The sequence below is a fragment of the Thunnus albacares genome, chromosome 17 (assembly GCF_914725855.1).
Source record: "Thunnus albacares chromosome 17, fThuAlb1.1, whole genome shotgun sequence".
NCBI lineage: Eukaryota > Metazoa > Chordata > Actinopteri > Scombriformes > Scombridae > Thunnus > Thunnus albacares.
This window is the reverse complement of record NC_058122.1, coordinates 16,362,220-16,378,037: the sequence shown is the minus strand read 5'-3', so window position 1 is coordinate 16,378,037 and position 15,818 is coordinate 16,362,220. Positions and strand designations below refer to the sequence as shown.

The window sequence follows — 15,818 nt, the reverse complement described above, 5'->3', positions numbered from 1 at the left end:
CACTCTCGCATGGCCAGACCTATCTACATACTCCGTTTTAGCGCTGTGCCAGAGCTGGAGAAAACACTGACTGTCTCAGTGCAGTTTTTCTCCAAACATTTTGAACGGCTTCTGTCCGCATCTATTTACACACAAATGCACACCATTCCGGTTATTTAATCAAATCAGAGTTATCAAAATATACGTTTAAAGACGAGTTTGCTGTTATTTCAAAATCATTCAAACAGTGTATCTCATAAACTAGAGAAATATTGACGAGCAGGTGACTTTTGGCCTAAGAACATGCACACAAACAAGAACTGTGAATGAATTTAGTTGGAGAAGCCAGAGAAACAAAACTTTGGAGTGTGAATGTAGGACATAAAACTTTCAATTTCTCAATCTGCTATAAAATATAGGAATAAATTAGAAATTAAGCAAATATAGCCTACCTGTGATTTCTTAAACCTATATATGACCAACTATGACAAAACAATAAAAATAGCAAGTTTATTTATTCTAACATTCCCGATGAAGTCTTTGCCTATTGCATTGTGGGCGATACGGACTTGTGTGATCAAATAAATTTAATTCAATAGTTTATTTTTATCTGCCTAAATAATCACTGTAATGTTTACATGGTTAACATCTTTGGTACTTGTGATTGATATTTTAGCCCTACCTCTGTTTTTCTCAGACGGTGTAATTTTAACTTTTAACTTTTAACTATTAACAATTCAAACTAATTTATATCTTAAATTTGAACCAATCCCAAGATTACTAGGAGGGAAAAAAAAACGCTTTTCTTACTTGAGTTTGAGTTTTGACTGCAAGAGTTCATATTACGTCCCCGCCTACTAAAAGTTTCCCCCAATCATTTCCTTGCCGTCAAACATAAATCCAGGCATCGCCTCCTGTTTCGTCTAGATTTTTCAGCAAACCTCCAAGAGTACATCTCTCAGTCAAATTTCTATTTAAAGTCACAGTTTCAAAGTGAAGCATTAGAAAGCGATCACTTGCAATTTTCTTCTTGCCAACGAAACTGTTAAAAGTCGAAGGACCGTCCAAACCTTTTCTTTTTGGCATTTTTTTTTTTCCACTTTAAAGGAGTCAATTTTGCCAGTCAAGCTGTGCGCCCTCACGGACTGTCACTGCAGTCTTTGGGCACAGCACTTGGATTTAGAAAGAAGGATTCTCTCCTTTTTTTATTGCAAGAAGCTGTTCTTCAATTTTTTCGCATGAATCTCCTCGACCCTTACCTGAAGATGACAGAAGAACAGGAGAAGTGTCACTCTGACGCTCCCAGCCCCAGCATGTCTGAGGACTCCGCAGGTTCTCCGTGCCCGTCCGGGTCTGGTTCGGACACTGAGAATACCCGACCGTCCGATAACCACCTCCTTATGGGTCCAGATTACAAGAAGGAGGGCGAAGAAGAAAAGTTTCCCGTGTGTATCAGAGATGCGGTGTCCCAGGTGTTGAAGGGTTACGACTGGACGCTGGTGCCCATGCCGGTGCGCGTCAACGGCTCCAGTAAAAGTAAACCTCACGTCAAAAGACCCATGAACGCATTCATGGTCTGGGCTCAGGCTGCACGTAGGAAGCTGGCTGATCAATACCCGCATCTGCACAACGCAGAACTCAGCAAAACCCTGGGCAAACTTTGGAGGTATGTTTGCTTTCCATTTTCAATCAATTTTGCAGTGTGTTTTTACGCGCCGCTGCGCGCAGAGCACTATTTATTTAATTAATTGCACAGCCTGCCTACTGTCTCAAGTAGAGTTTTACAGTATGTAAATTTGACTTGTGCATTTAAAATTGTGTTTATCCCTGTTAAGTTTTTTTTTATTATTGTAAGTTTGGATACACTTCGCAATTCTATGTTTCAGTGCATGCACAAAAGAAGTTATATAGACGTAGGGACTTTTTAGGTACTTCTTGCTGGGTCACATTTAAACGATTATTGCAAAGATTCAGTTAATGTGCAATAATCAATAAATCCTCTCGTGTGCTTGAAATTAACTGAACACATTTTAATACGAATCTACCATTTTCTGGGATATTTTCAGACTGCTCAACGAAGTAGAGAAGCGCCCGTTTGTGGAAGAGGCTGAGCGTTTGAGGGTGCAGCACAAGAAAGACCACCCCGACTACAAATACCAGCCAAGGCGGAGAAAGTCTGTCAAGAACGGACAAAACGAACCCGATGACAGCGAACAAACCCACATCTCTCCAAACGCGATCTTCAAGGCGCTGCAGCAGGCCGATTCACCAGCGTCGAGTATGGGCGAGGTGCACTCTCCTGGAGAGCATTCAGGTAAGAGACCAAAAAACAAATCAAGAAATAAATAAGTCAAAGAAAGTGAGAAAGAAAAATAAAAGTCGTTATGTTTACTTTTATTTTTATTTTTATTTTTCAAGGGTGATACATTTTGGTACTATTTGTTGAAATCAAATCTTAAAAGGCTTCAGGGCCTTAAACAGACACCTGTTAATGATTAATGACAGAGTTTTACAAGCCATCATGCAAATACACCTGTCAGTATAGTACCAATAAACTCCAATTCCGGAAAGTATTTACACTGGTATTTCACCCTATCACAGTTCCTTTATGCAATAAATATCTTCTTGGATGCATCATTGTGTAAATTTGACTGAGGCTAACTCTGCCTTTCCTCTAATCAGGTCAGTCCCAGGGCCCACCAACACCCCCAACCACCCCCAAGACAGACCTCCCCTCCAGCAAAGCAGATTTGAAGCGTGAGGGGCGCCCCATGCAGGAGGGCACCAGTCGCCAGCTCAACATTGACTTTGGGGCTGTGGACATTGGCGAGCTGAGCACCGATGTCATCTCCAACATGGGGAGCTTCGATGTTGATGAGTTTGATCAGTACCTGCCGCCCCACAGCCATGCTGGAGTGACCGGTGCAGCCCAGACTGGCTACACCAGCAGCTACGGCGTCACCAGCTCCTCAGTCGGCCAGGCAGCTAATGTCGGGGCCCACGCCTGGATGACCAAACAGCAGCAGCAGCAGCAGCAGCACTCTCTGACCACCTTGGGTGGAGGAGGAGAGCAAGGGCAGCAGGGTCAACAAAGAACCACCCAGATCAAGACAGAGCAGCTGAGCCCCAGCCACTACAGCGAGCAGCAGGGTTCCCCACAGCACATCACCTATGGGTCCTTCAACCTGCAGCACTACAGCAACTCCTCTTACCCCTCAATCACAAGAGCACAATATGACTATTCAGACCACCAAGGTGGTGCCAACTCCTACTACAGCCATGCAGCTAGCCAAGGCTCTGGCCTGTACTCCACCTTCAGCTACATGAGCCCCAGCCAGAGGCCGATGTACACCCCGATCGCCGACACCACCGGGGTGCCCTCTGTGCCCCAGACCCACAGTCCGCAGCACTGGGAGCAGCAGCCCATTTACACACAGCTCTCCAGGCCCTGAGGAGGCAAGCCTCAGCACTGACTTTATAACACCCATCCCATGCATAAACTTCTCTCTGCCCGGTGGCCTGTGTGCCACCACGCCACACACCCTTCATTGCCAACAGAAAAACATGACAAGGACTTTTTTATAGTACTGAAAATATATCTTTGGATTGGCTCACAACAGTGCCTTTTGTATTGGTTGGAATTGTGATTATATTTTTTTAGATATAATGTTTTAAAAAAGTTAAATCCTCTGTGAGGACATTCTGGTTATAAATATTTTAGTATGTACTGTGTATGTGTTCTGCTCTTGTCATCATCATTATCATCATAATCAGTGTCATCAACATCCTCATCTTCATGATGTGAAGGTCTGAAACATCTAAAGGAGCAGGAATGCCGGGTAAAAAACACCCTCAGTGGCCTTACTTCTCACTAATGTATTTTTGTACAGGAAGTAAGAAGCATGTGTTTACTGACACTGCCGTCTTATAATAGCTTACATTCTGCTTTGAATTTTTGTACTGTACATATTTTATTGTAATTCCCATGAGATGCAAGGATTGAGCAATGCAGTTTGGAAAAAGATTTGAATTTTTGGCCATGATATGACCGTGTCATCAGTGAATTAGTCAAATATTCTACTTCTTGTTCTTTGCTTTAGCTCAAATTATTGTGTTGGAAACGCTATAGCAGGTGCCATGTAACTCTACTAGGGGCCTTACTGTGTTACTAGATGTAACTGAGCGATGCTTGCTTTTATCTGGGTACTGCCTTGATACCATTGGTGCCTGTGGAGCCACACTAGGGAGGCTCTGTCCGCTTGCATTGCAGTGTTGGAATCACAGCGTAGTTCTGACTTCCTGCTTGAGGAGATACAGGAAGTGACCTTTGACCTGATTCTCCTCAGCAGCCAGCAGGTCTGAGTCTGGCATGCTTCTATCATTCCTATAGCCCCATCCTTTTTCCTAACCTTTTTCTTAATTTATTCTTTAGCATTAATTTTATTTGAAAATAACTATTTGCAATTATCTTTTTAATTCAGCAGCAGCTAACTGAGATGAAATGTTTTCAGTGGAATAGTTTGCTGTCATATGTGGTACAAATTTTGTTTTATTTATCATTTGTAAATGTTTCCGTATAAAAGTTTCCTTTATTCATGATCTAGTTATGTACAGATTACTTATAATTACGATAAACACGATGAGTCTTTCTCTAAAAAAAGAAAAACTGGAAGTTTTCTCTTTTTTCTTTCTAACAAATGAATTAATGGATATGGAAGCTGCGGCTGTTTTGTAAAGAATTTGCTGGAATCAACAGGATACGTTTTGTTTTTGAAAAAAGTTGCGTTCCTCATTTTATATTCTGTATCATTAGTTCTCATTTTGTCATCTCCTTAATGCAGTTTCCCTAGGTAAACATGGCATTGTCTTAAAAGCTTATCTTTTGTATTATATTGTTTGCAATAAAAACAAAACACTGAGAACTGTGTGATTGTCTTGTGCCATTTATCATCAGCATGTTTCATGCTGTATTATCTAGTATGTTTACAACTGTGGTCCCCTGTGTCTGATAGTGTTTGTCAGTCAAAGATCAGTGATGTTTATTCATACCAGTTATGACAAGGTACCCACAAACTCATGCTCAAAATATCAAGAAAATTAATTTAATGTGCATCAATCAGATCCAGGTTGTTGGTTTGCTAAATTTATTGCTAGACCATTGTCAAGTTAGAAAAAAAAAAACAAAAAAACAAACTGTTATATTCAAGATGTGGTACTGGGAACAGTGGTTTTGCTTGTGGCTTCTCAGACCATGAGGTCACAGGTCCATTATTACCACGGCCTATTGAGAAGACGTATGTCCACACCCCTCCCCTGCCTGTATACACGATGGCTTAAAGAAACAAACTAGACATTGAATATTGTTTATTCATTTCTGGCCAAGTAATATAGGAATAGAGCTGACCTTAATAAATCAGTGACAGTGTAAACACAATCAGGTACCATAGCTTTGTGTTGAAATTTGAGGCACATTCACAGATGACGTCTCTTTCCTCACATCAACTGGACTGAACCTTTCTCTGCCACCCACCGCTGCACCTCATCTCACTGCAGTGACTGGACTTTTTTTTTTTTTAGCTTGACTCCATAACTTCCCATTACACATCATAAAGTAAACCTGTTAATCAACACATCCATTGTGACAAAAAAAATAAAAATAAAGATGAAGATGATGTTATGACCATGGGACATCAAGATATATCTATAAGCAAAACTGTCAATTTTGAGCATTCATAAAAAAAAGTTAACTTCCAATTTACTATGTTATTTACTAGGACTACTGTTTTAATGAGCTAAATAGAATAACAAACCATTTCATCATCTCATCGTAATACCTTTGTATTCATTGCTGCAAGTACGTATTACTTCCCTTAAAAATTTCTTGATAGATTCTCTGGAAAAAAGGAAGCACAGTTTAATTTTTCCACTGAATATGTTGCACCCAATGTAAAGACAAAAGTTGTTTATCAGAAGGATATAAATAGATATACACTAGTGTAATATAGAAAATAACCGTAAAATGTAAATGTAAATGCAAATGTGCACTTCAAATAAATTAATTCTATATACCAAAGGCTAAAATGCAGTGTAACATATCATATTGATGTGATGATGATACCTCAATATGCTAATTTTTACTTCACAAAAAGGTTCTGGGATTTGTTGAAAGTTGAAAGCAGTAACTGGAATAGAAGTATAAAATAAGGGAATGTGGGTACAGAAAGGGGAACTACATTTTTTCAACATGAAATACCTCATGGAATTTACCGACATTCACAGATTAATGACTCAGATGAATCATTTATGAGAGTATCCATTGTCAGAATTGTGGTTTAAATATGTTTTTTCTAATTTTACACTTCTAGAAATATTGCTCATGTAGTGATTTAAAAAACAATGAAAGTCTTTCAGTGTGTTTCTCCCTGCATTATTTTAGATAGAGTGTGTATATAGGCTACCATTCTTCTTTGTCTTTTCAGACATAATAGTTGTTTCTACTCTGAGTTTTTCTTCTGCAACTTTGCCTCCTATTTTAAAAAATAGGAAAATAAAACAATATACAATGACTTTAGGCTTGTTGCGTTATGATGAGACAGTGATAAATATGGCGGCTGACATCTCCCCCTCCAACAGTGAGGAGCGGGCAGTGTCTGTGAAACCCTGAGTCCACCTCCCACAGAAATCCCCTGAGGGACATCTATCACTGGCTCTCCAGTGGCTCAGACCTGAAGTGAGGCAGCAGGGCCTCAGGACCCAACAGGGCAAAGGGAGGCCAGTTAGCAATGCCTCGGGGGTGAGCAAGAGGTGGAGCATGGGGACAGAAGATCCTCACTAACCCAAATTTTCATCTTACAAATTGAAGAACTGTGTTGGTGACTGAACCAATACATATTGTACATATTATAAAAATGGTTCAAAATAGTCATCATCCTCCAAAACAGAAACACCACAGAAAAGAAAAGAAAAAAAAAACACCTGTATTTTGAACAGTTTTGCTGGATTCGGCAACAGTAACCACAATGTCCAGATGCTTTCTGATGGCCAAGCTGGCTCCAACAGGAGTTGGCATAAAGTAACCTGCAGTACACAGGGAATGATTAGCTCCTGATGGAAGATGTTGCCTGAAAGTTTTGCTGGAGCCAACATCTCTGTTCAGCAAAACAAGGAAAAAGTCGACTTTGGTAAACACAGGTCCATGTTCCTCCAGTTTCAGAGAATGACCAGAACATTTTTGTTGAATTGTTTCATTCCCAGGTTCTTGGCAGCTTGTGTGCATGGGAAAATGTGAAAAGTTTACATTTGCAAGACCAGCTCATCAAAAACCGATCGTGGCTTCAAATGAACGGAAATCAAGTGATCAGATTATCACTACATGAGATGTACATTTTTAACAAGAATGAAAGGATATGTAGGACAAAGATTCAAAAAGTCTGAGAAGGCTATTTGAATTTCTGTGAAATGCAGTTGAAATCATTGGACTGAATTCCCTACTCTGCCCTAAATAAAAACGTGACACGATGACGCTTTCATCGTGTTTCATCAGAATAGTGTCATGTGCTGTTGTCACAGAGTAGCAGCCCATCAGGATATGGCGTCAGTATTGAGGCTTTCCTTTTGCTAGACCACAGTGACTCATTCGTTGGGCTTTTCTGAGGACACAGAAAGCCTTGCCCAGTAGCAGCCCAAACATAATGATACATTTAATATGTTCCATACAGCAATGTCACAAAGCAGATTGTGTCTGATAATGATCACTCTTTTTGCTGTAAGTTTCAAAGCAATTGTACGACATCAGAAATTAAAGCTCTAAGAAATCACACGGACAGCCTATCATTACTGAAATAAATCTATATTGGAAAAAAAAAATCAGGGCAAAAAGCAACTATCTAAACCATGTGTCCCAGCCTTCTGACCTCGGCTTAGAAAGTCTTGGCAGTGGCAGAGTGACCCAGCCAGTGAGTGGATTGGGGCTGCAATGGGACTGCTCCCCTCCAAACAGCAGGAGTGCCCTGATGAATGTTTCCGAGAAGGATCGGAAACAAGACCAAATTTTTCTTTCTTTTTTTTTTTTCAGACAGGCCTTTCCATGGGCAATTTTCCCAGGACGACCCCATTATTATTCCGTAGAGATGTCTGCCCCCTCCGAACCCTATGGGTGGTCTTTCTGAAGGCAAAAGAGGAAAAGAAAAGGAAAAGAGGAAAAAATCTGGTGATACACCCACGGAGACTGGACAACAATAAAATACACAGCAGAGTAAAATGAGACAAAACAAGATGAAGAGTCAAATAGCGCTCCTAAGCATGCGGTACTCTATTTTGACTGATGGACTATGTGTGGGTGTATTTGTGTGTGTGAGTGTGAATATCTTTTGCCTCTTTCAATAGTTCAAGAAAAACAGTCTAATATAGCAGAGGTCTAATCAAGGCGAAAACATAAAATGAACATAAAATTGTATCCAGATTTATGTCTGTATTTCAAACATAATAATTGTATTGATTTTATTACTCATTTATTGTGTGTTCTTAGTTTATTTGTACCGCTGGTAAGAAGTTCTCTGTTTAGATTACCTACACAGACAGTTTGAATTGACCCTCACACTGAGTTGCTTTTAAATTGTCCAGTCCATAAAATTCTTTCTTAAACCAATAAGACACATCCAGCGGAGGAAACCCCTGCTAAATCACAGAGAAAGACAAGCTGACCACAAGGCCGTTTCCATGGAAGCTACACCCTCAGCTGAAGAACTACTATGTGCTGATTCAAGTTGGGAGCAAAGGGAGGGCATATTTCCTACATCCTGAATGGTATTGATTATTGTATACATTAAATCAGAAGAGTTACATGAAAACAAAACCCCAAGACAGTCATCAGAGTGAAAACTCACTCTTGGGAAATGATATTTATTTAAGTTTACAATCCCCTCTTGTCACCGTTTGATTTCACTCACTGTTGGAGTAGACTTAGGAAGTGAGACTTTGCCCCGCAGCCATCCATCTTGAGCTGGCCCCATGAGGACATTGGCCTGTGCCAAGAGGCCGAGCTGGGCCAGCCTGCTGGAACCCTTGGTGAGCTCCCTGTCTTTGTCTGAGGATGTGGAAGAAACCTGGCACCGGCCCGAGGTCAGCGTCACAAAATTATATTACCATAATCCCATTAAGTGTGTCTGAGGCCTCATGAGCTCCAGCTCAGTCTGGGAGGAAGGTAGGTGAGGGCTGGCAGTGGGTTGGTCTGTAGAGACAAACACAGTCAGTGGATAATATGAGATAATAGCTTACCTGCACTTTAAATATGTATATTTTAGCTTATCTTTATCTTTATATTCTTGGCCTCAGTACCAAATGCAAGTTGTATCATTAAGTCAGGCATTAGTATGGAGATCCCCTGGGTCAGCTGAGAAAAAAAAAAAAAAAAAGATCCATGTGTAAATCTGTACTCTTGGTTTAGAAATCTGTGCACACAGTTTATAACCTGTGCTCCAGGATTCATAATCCGTGCCCTTGAATTATGAATCCATGCCCACGGATTTGTAAACTGGGTTAAAATGATCCCTTGACCCCAGGAGCATTTTCCAATATGGCGCCTCAATCGACAGTAATCGGCAGGACAATATAAATTGTCTGTGCTTTCCAAAACCGTTACAAATCACTGTTAAAAAACAATTATGTTTTATGGTGTGACAACACTGTGGTTAAGGTCTGGTTAGGTTTAGGCACATAAACTAGGGTTAGGGAAAGATCATGGTTTGGGTTAAAATGATCACTTGCAATATGGTGTGGGTTAAAGTTACTACCTCCTTAAAGTTAGCAACCTTCATTGTCATGGCAACAGTAAACACCATGACAATCGTAGTTACGGTTTTTAAATCCATTGGCATGGATTCGTAATTTGAGGCCACGGTTTATAAACTGTGCACACAGATTTCTAAACTGAGAGTGCAGATTTACACATGGATCTTTTTTTTTTCTCAGCTTACCCCAGGGGGGCTCTGTACATTAGTGTAGAGCTCTGTTGAAACATTCTCAAAGCATGTGTTTCATCACAGTCTGCTGTAAACTATTGTGTATGACAGCAATATATGTCAAAAAAAAAAAAAAAGCCAAAAAAACATGCAAATGTTCCTATGACCAAGACAACTCGCCATAATTGAATCCAGGACCTTAAATGAGATGATGGATCAAGTGGGTTTGTCTATAAGCTTTATATAATCAAGATTTCTCATCTTTATCTTTATTATCCGTCGTTGCTCAGAAAAGGATTCTCTCCAATAATAACAAGATTTTCCATCCATCTGTACATTTGTTTCCAATTAAGACACTGAGAGAGAAGTTTGTGCTGTCCAACCAACCACGGATACAGCAGTTTGTCTTTGCTAATTCTCTCTCTGTACCTAAATCTCCAAAGAGCATATAGTTTTACAGTGCACATACCCATTAGGCACAGGTTGTTAGAGAGGGAGCAAATCGACATGTCAGCAAAACTGATACCGTTCTCAAGGGGCATGAGAGCTGAATATAAGCCAAGCTCTGGCTGTTGATCCTTAAAGGGGACGTATTATGCTTTTCCTTATTTTCAGTCATATATATAATGTTAGAATGTTAGATGTTCATATTAAATGTGGCCAAAGTGTCAAATAATGAGGTAAACATATGTAGAAGTAATCCCTGTGAGCAAAAAGCACCAGCTTCAGACTGCTCTGAACACTCCGTTTCTACGGTCATCTACTCCGCTCCGCTAACTTTATGGCATTTTTCCATTGTTTAGGGGGTAGTCACGCCGAGCCATGGTAAAGCTGACGGAAAGCTGACCAATCAGAATAGAGTGGGTTCATCAGGAGGGGAGCCTTAAAGAGACAGGAGCTAACTAAAACTGTCAGTTAGAGACAGAGGCTGAACTGAAGGGGCTGCATAAAGCACCAGTATAAGATAAATAAGGAGGTTTTTTAACTGTGAATCATGCAAAGCTACTCTAGTGGAGTCCCAGAATAAAGATATAGAGCTGGAAATGAGCATAATAGGTCCCCTTTAAGGCATAAGGCTGTGGCTGTAACATATATATATAGAGATCTGACGTGTAACGTAGGAATGCAGCCTCGTTTCTGTGTTGTTTCATTGTTTTAAATGGTGACCACAATTTTGTATAAAATAACCAAAAATGGCTTGTAATAATATTTTTTTTCCTGCCATGCAGTGTACTATTTATAGAGACTTGTTCAGCTACTGAATTGCATACAGGAGGAGTGCTGTGAGGTTTCTGCCTGCTTGCTTTCTCAGTTCATAATTATCTTTCATGTTTGGCCCGTACTGGATAACAGCGTGAAAAACAATGTAAACTGAAGACCATTGAGTCAACTAAGCTCTCAGATCAGAACAAGAATGAAATGAGTGGCACATGGTGTGGGAGTGTGTGTCTTTCGGGGGAGCAGAGGTATAAGTTCCTAGTTCTCGCAGCCACTAGAGTAGGACAAACTTATTGGCAGCCATTTCTTTACTTACAGGGCCCAGTATCTCAAACATACCTCCCTTCTGTTTGGCCATTCCATTTATGGGACGACCAGTAAGACTTAATCCTCTGTTCAAATAAGTTAATACCTCAACTAACATGTAAAAGTAAAGTTCAGGGCCAAATGCAGATTCCTGAGAGATAGACATGGTCTAACCTGGCAGTAAACCAATTAATTACAGTGACTCATTTTGTCATGGAGACATAAAGTGACACACACACACACACACATAACCGGGCAGTCCCTCTCTCTTAGAGTCACATAAACTTAAAAAGAAAATGAAAAACATTTTTTTTCTGTTTTGTTTTATTTTGTTTTGCTTTCAATTTAAAATGCCTCTATCTCACATTTTCCAAAATCTACAATCCGCCACTTTCCATGCTCTCTTGTCATATGTGTCTGTTTACATGTGTTATGTATAGGTTTCACTTCCTCTTTTGCTGCTTCTCACTCTCTTTCCTTTGCTGATCCCCAGCCCCAGCATGTGTTCTGATATCGTCCGTCTCTGCAGCCATTTCCTTTGGGAGAGGAGCTTAGTGAAATATGGGCAGAATGTCTTACGGTCAATGGGGTCTTCACCGGCCTCATTTCCTCCATGTGGAGCTCTGTCAGAGGGCGCTAAGCAGAGCCCCCAGGCCTGATGCTGACAGCACAGGAGGAAGCAGACAGTATTAAGTTCCCTTAAAATTAAAGCAAATATCACTTCACTGTAGTAAATAGAAGCAGTAACTCAATTTGAGTAAAGAGGCTAATAAGACACAAGTGTCTTGTGATTCTGTCCTCAAGGTTTGCAGGAAGATTACTGGGGCGAGACAGCTGACTGCTCTCATAAATGGGTGTAAATACACTGAATGCTAAGCCTGCTAGCTTTGAAACTAAAGCTAATATCTCAAGCAATAATAATAATACATTGTAACCTAATTTAACGGGTCTGTCAAAAAGGCATCATGTGGTCACAGTCCCATCCTGCGACTTTTACAAAGTTATGTGTGCAGCCTCTTTATTAATTGGTAGCAGTTCTGGGATGGGGGAGGGGCATGGCTCGGGTTTGTTCTGCTGTGCGGCCCCATTATTTTCTCCACAGGCAGTCTAGTGCTTTCCAGCTACCTCTGAAGCATCAGCAGTTTTAGCCTTATCATGTGCAGAAGGGAATACTTTGAAACAAGGTGAAGAGAGACTCTGCTGGAAGCTTTTATGCACCTCTAATTTTAGAGAACAGTTACTTTTACAGATGCCCATTCCTCTCAGACAGTTTTATCTCTTTGATGGCCATATTCCTTTTGTGGCAGGCTATCGTTTCACACAGTTCCAGCTCACATAAATTCAGATTTAAAACTTTTCCTAATTTTGCAGCTGTATTTATAACAAAAAAAAAACAAACCTCATGAGAATCCTCTCCAGTGCCCCTTTTTCCAACATTAAAAAACATAGAATTAGCATCATGTCCCAGAGTGCCTTGCAACAGCAGCTGGGGGAACAGGTGTGTGTGGTAAGCCCATGGTGAGGGTGATGAGGTCTGCCGTATGTTAAATGCATAAAACACAATATTGCTGCTTAACTAGTGCAGAGGGAGACTGAAAAAGATGCTAACCTCTGTTGGACCTATGTTTTTCTGTCTGTCAGATCATAGAGGAGAGGAAACTGGCCAATTCATCTGGAGAGAGAGAGACAGTGGAAAAAACGCAGAAAAGGTGCCAGTTAAGTGTCTTTTTTACATGGGCTAGATGAAAGAGAAGTTTTGATCTCTGGCTTTAGAGCAGGATCACACATTTCAGTAAATGAGTGAGTGTGGTGCCCAAGCACAGAGGCAAAGCTGCCAGATGGTACGTCCAGCCCTCACTCTCTCAGCCTTTTTCTCAAGTCACTTTCTGTAACTTGCTGTGAAATTCCAAGGAGACGTCAGGAAGAGAAGAATCAGGAGGCAGACATTTGGTTTTTATGGGCAGTAAAGCCAACTTCTTGACTGCAAGACTGCATTTTGTTAATGATTATTTTTCTTGCAGGAGGAATTTTACTCCTTGTTGTGTCTGTCATCATTTCACACTACAGTTTTCTCTCTACCTGGAAAATCATCTTTGCCAAGTTTAACCCCCAGCAGATGAGTGGGAAAGGCCTTAGAATCAAACTGCAGAAGGGCATGTCCCCCAAATCTATTATCGCTGGTTGCCGTAGTAAAGCCTGCTGGTGTTCATGGGCCATGATAGCCCGTTAGCATTTGCCAATAGAGAGTGAGATGAGCGTCCTAACCCTGGGAAAAATCATGCCCTCTCCCGATTTATGATAGCTGTGAAAACTTCAAAATTCTCTCCCAGATGTGTCAACAAACATCACAGCGCAGGTTCAGCTATGTGTGCGCTCATGTGCAAAGATCCAACAGGCCTGTTTGACACCTTGTTAAGGTTTTTTTCTTCTTCCTCCTGCCCTCTCTACCCCTGCACATCCATGCCCCTGTGGCCCTTTGGGCTTTGGTCACTGACCCCAAAGCTGTGAGGATCACTCAAGGGAGCCTTCCACTACAACAATATGGCAACATTTGGCCTCCAGATTTTTTTTCCTGAGGTTTCTCCATGAACCTTCATTTAAAGATTATCTTTATTGTTGCACTGCAAATTTATATGTCACCATTGTACTGCTGCATTATTTACTCCAACTGTGATTGATATTAAACAACCTCAACACCACAGAATTACAAACAGAAGAATTAAAACAGTCCAGGAACTGAGAAGAAAAACTTTTGTAAAATGTATTTAATTAACAATGATTACATAAATGAAACACTTATATTACACATATATTTGCTGTTGCTGTTAGATTGTAGAGTCAGTTATACATCTGATAATTCAGGTGTCTTATAACCTTCACATTCACAGGTTTTATGTCCTACCTACACCATAACTAGAGTCCAAGGACCTGTGTCCCTGTGTCTAATCTGCCAAAGTACTCCACAATAACCATGAGAACAGACTCTCCTGTAAGATCCAGGAATGCGCTGTTGCATATCAATGACCCACATCAACAGAGAAAGACAGAGGGAGAGAGAGAGAGAGACAGAGAAACAACAAAAAGAGAGGATAAAAGGGCCCCTTCCCAACACAGGCAAACTCACACACACAAACACATTGCAAACACACACAGGCAGGCAAGTCCGTAAAATATGACAGCCCCACGGTGAAGAAGGTGGGGGTGAGAGAAGCCATATTGTAACAATCTTATTCTGTGGTCATTAATCGTATCCTGCTGTTCCAGCCTCCCCACGACCGTGTGCGCTGAGCGTATGTCAAACACATTTCCCCTTTCTCGGTGGGCGCACTCCCAGCCAGCTCTAATGCTGCACAAAGACACAAACCCTGAGAGCTCCTGAAGGCAGACAGGCCAGATAATCTCCCCCTCGGACTCCAGCGCCAAGTCCAGAGCCAGCCATAAAGACACAGAGAGACACAGGCCCACAAGGAATGTCCTCTGGCCTGTCTGCTGCTGATGCTACCACGCTACATTCACAACAAACGCCATGACAAATTATATGTATTGTGAATGAAAAGATAATATTTCAGTAGAACTTTTTTATCACTGGTCCCTGGTTTCATGACTAAAAGTTGTGATATGCTACTGTTTAAATATATGTTGCCTCACTGTTGCTTTTTACCACATGGCTTTCCATAAGTGGATTCCAACTAACAATACAGATGGCTTAGCTCAAATATCTGCCCTTATATGATCAGTACAATGGGACACTTTAATGTGACACTGGGTTGGAATCAAGAACAAAAGTTATCATTTGAGATAAAGTTCTGTTATATAAATGATCACAATTTCAGTATTCCACAGCAATCCTAAAATCAGTTCATTGACAAACAGACAGTATCTGGACAGCCATGGGCATTTGGCAACAGAAAAGTGGTCTTCCCTCTCTTCCTTTTTATCCTTCTTTCTGTCCATGCTGCCTGTCTTGCTCCCTCTTTCCCCCTCCTGCTGTGAGCTGCCTCATTAGGGAAGTGATGATGTAACCCCTCCGTTTCATCAAGCGATGTCATTTGTCATTATGACTGACAAGTGCCGAGGTGGGCCAACTGACTGACAGGAAAAAAAGGCCTCCCATTGACCCTGTAACCAGTTTTATCAATTGCTACACCTTTCTCTTGCCTCAGTTCATAAACAAACACATACTTAAAAAACTTTAAGATGGCACTATTATCACTATTTTGTCAAACATAAAGACATAAAAAATATTGTGATCATCAATCAATCTCTACATTTCCATATTGAAAGTGGATCTACCTGTGTCTCAAAAACTGCAACTGAGGACTATTGCCAGAAACCTGAGATGTCTCTTGACAAGTG

At 40.9% G+C, this 15,818-nt stretch overlaps 1 protein-coding gene across 1 annotated transcript; it reads left to right on the top strand.

Moving 5' to 3' along the window:
• Positions 1 to 901: 901 nt before the first annotated feature.
• On the top strand, positions 902 to 4,901 carry LOC122967575 (transcription factor Sox-9-B-like). Its single transcript, XM_044332285.1, has 3 exons — positions 902 to 1,645; positions 2,046 to 2,293; positions 2,662 to 4,901. The coding sequence occupies exons 1-3, from the start codon at positions 1,218 to 1,220 to the stop codon at positions 3,429 to 3,431; spliced, it is 1,446 nt and encodes a 481-aa protein (XP_044188220.1). The 5' UTR covers positions 902 to 1,217; the 3' UTR covers positions 3,432 to 4,901.
• The last annotated feature ends 10,917 nt before the right edge of the window (positions 4,902 to 15,818 follow it).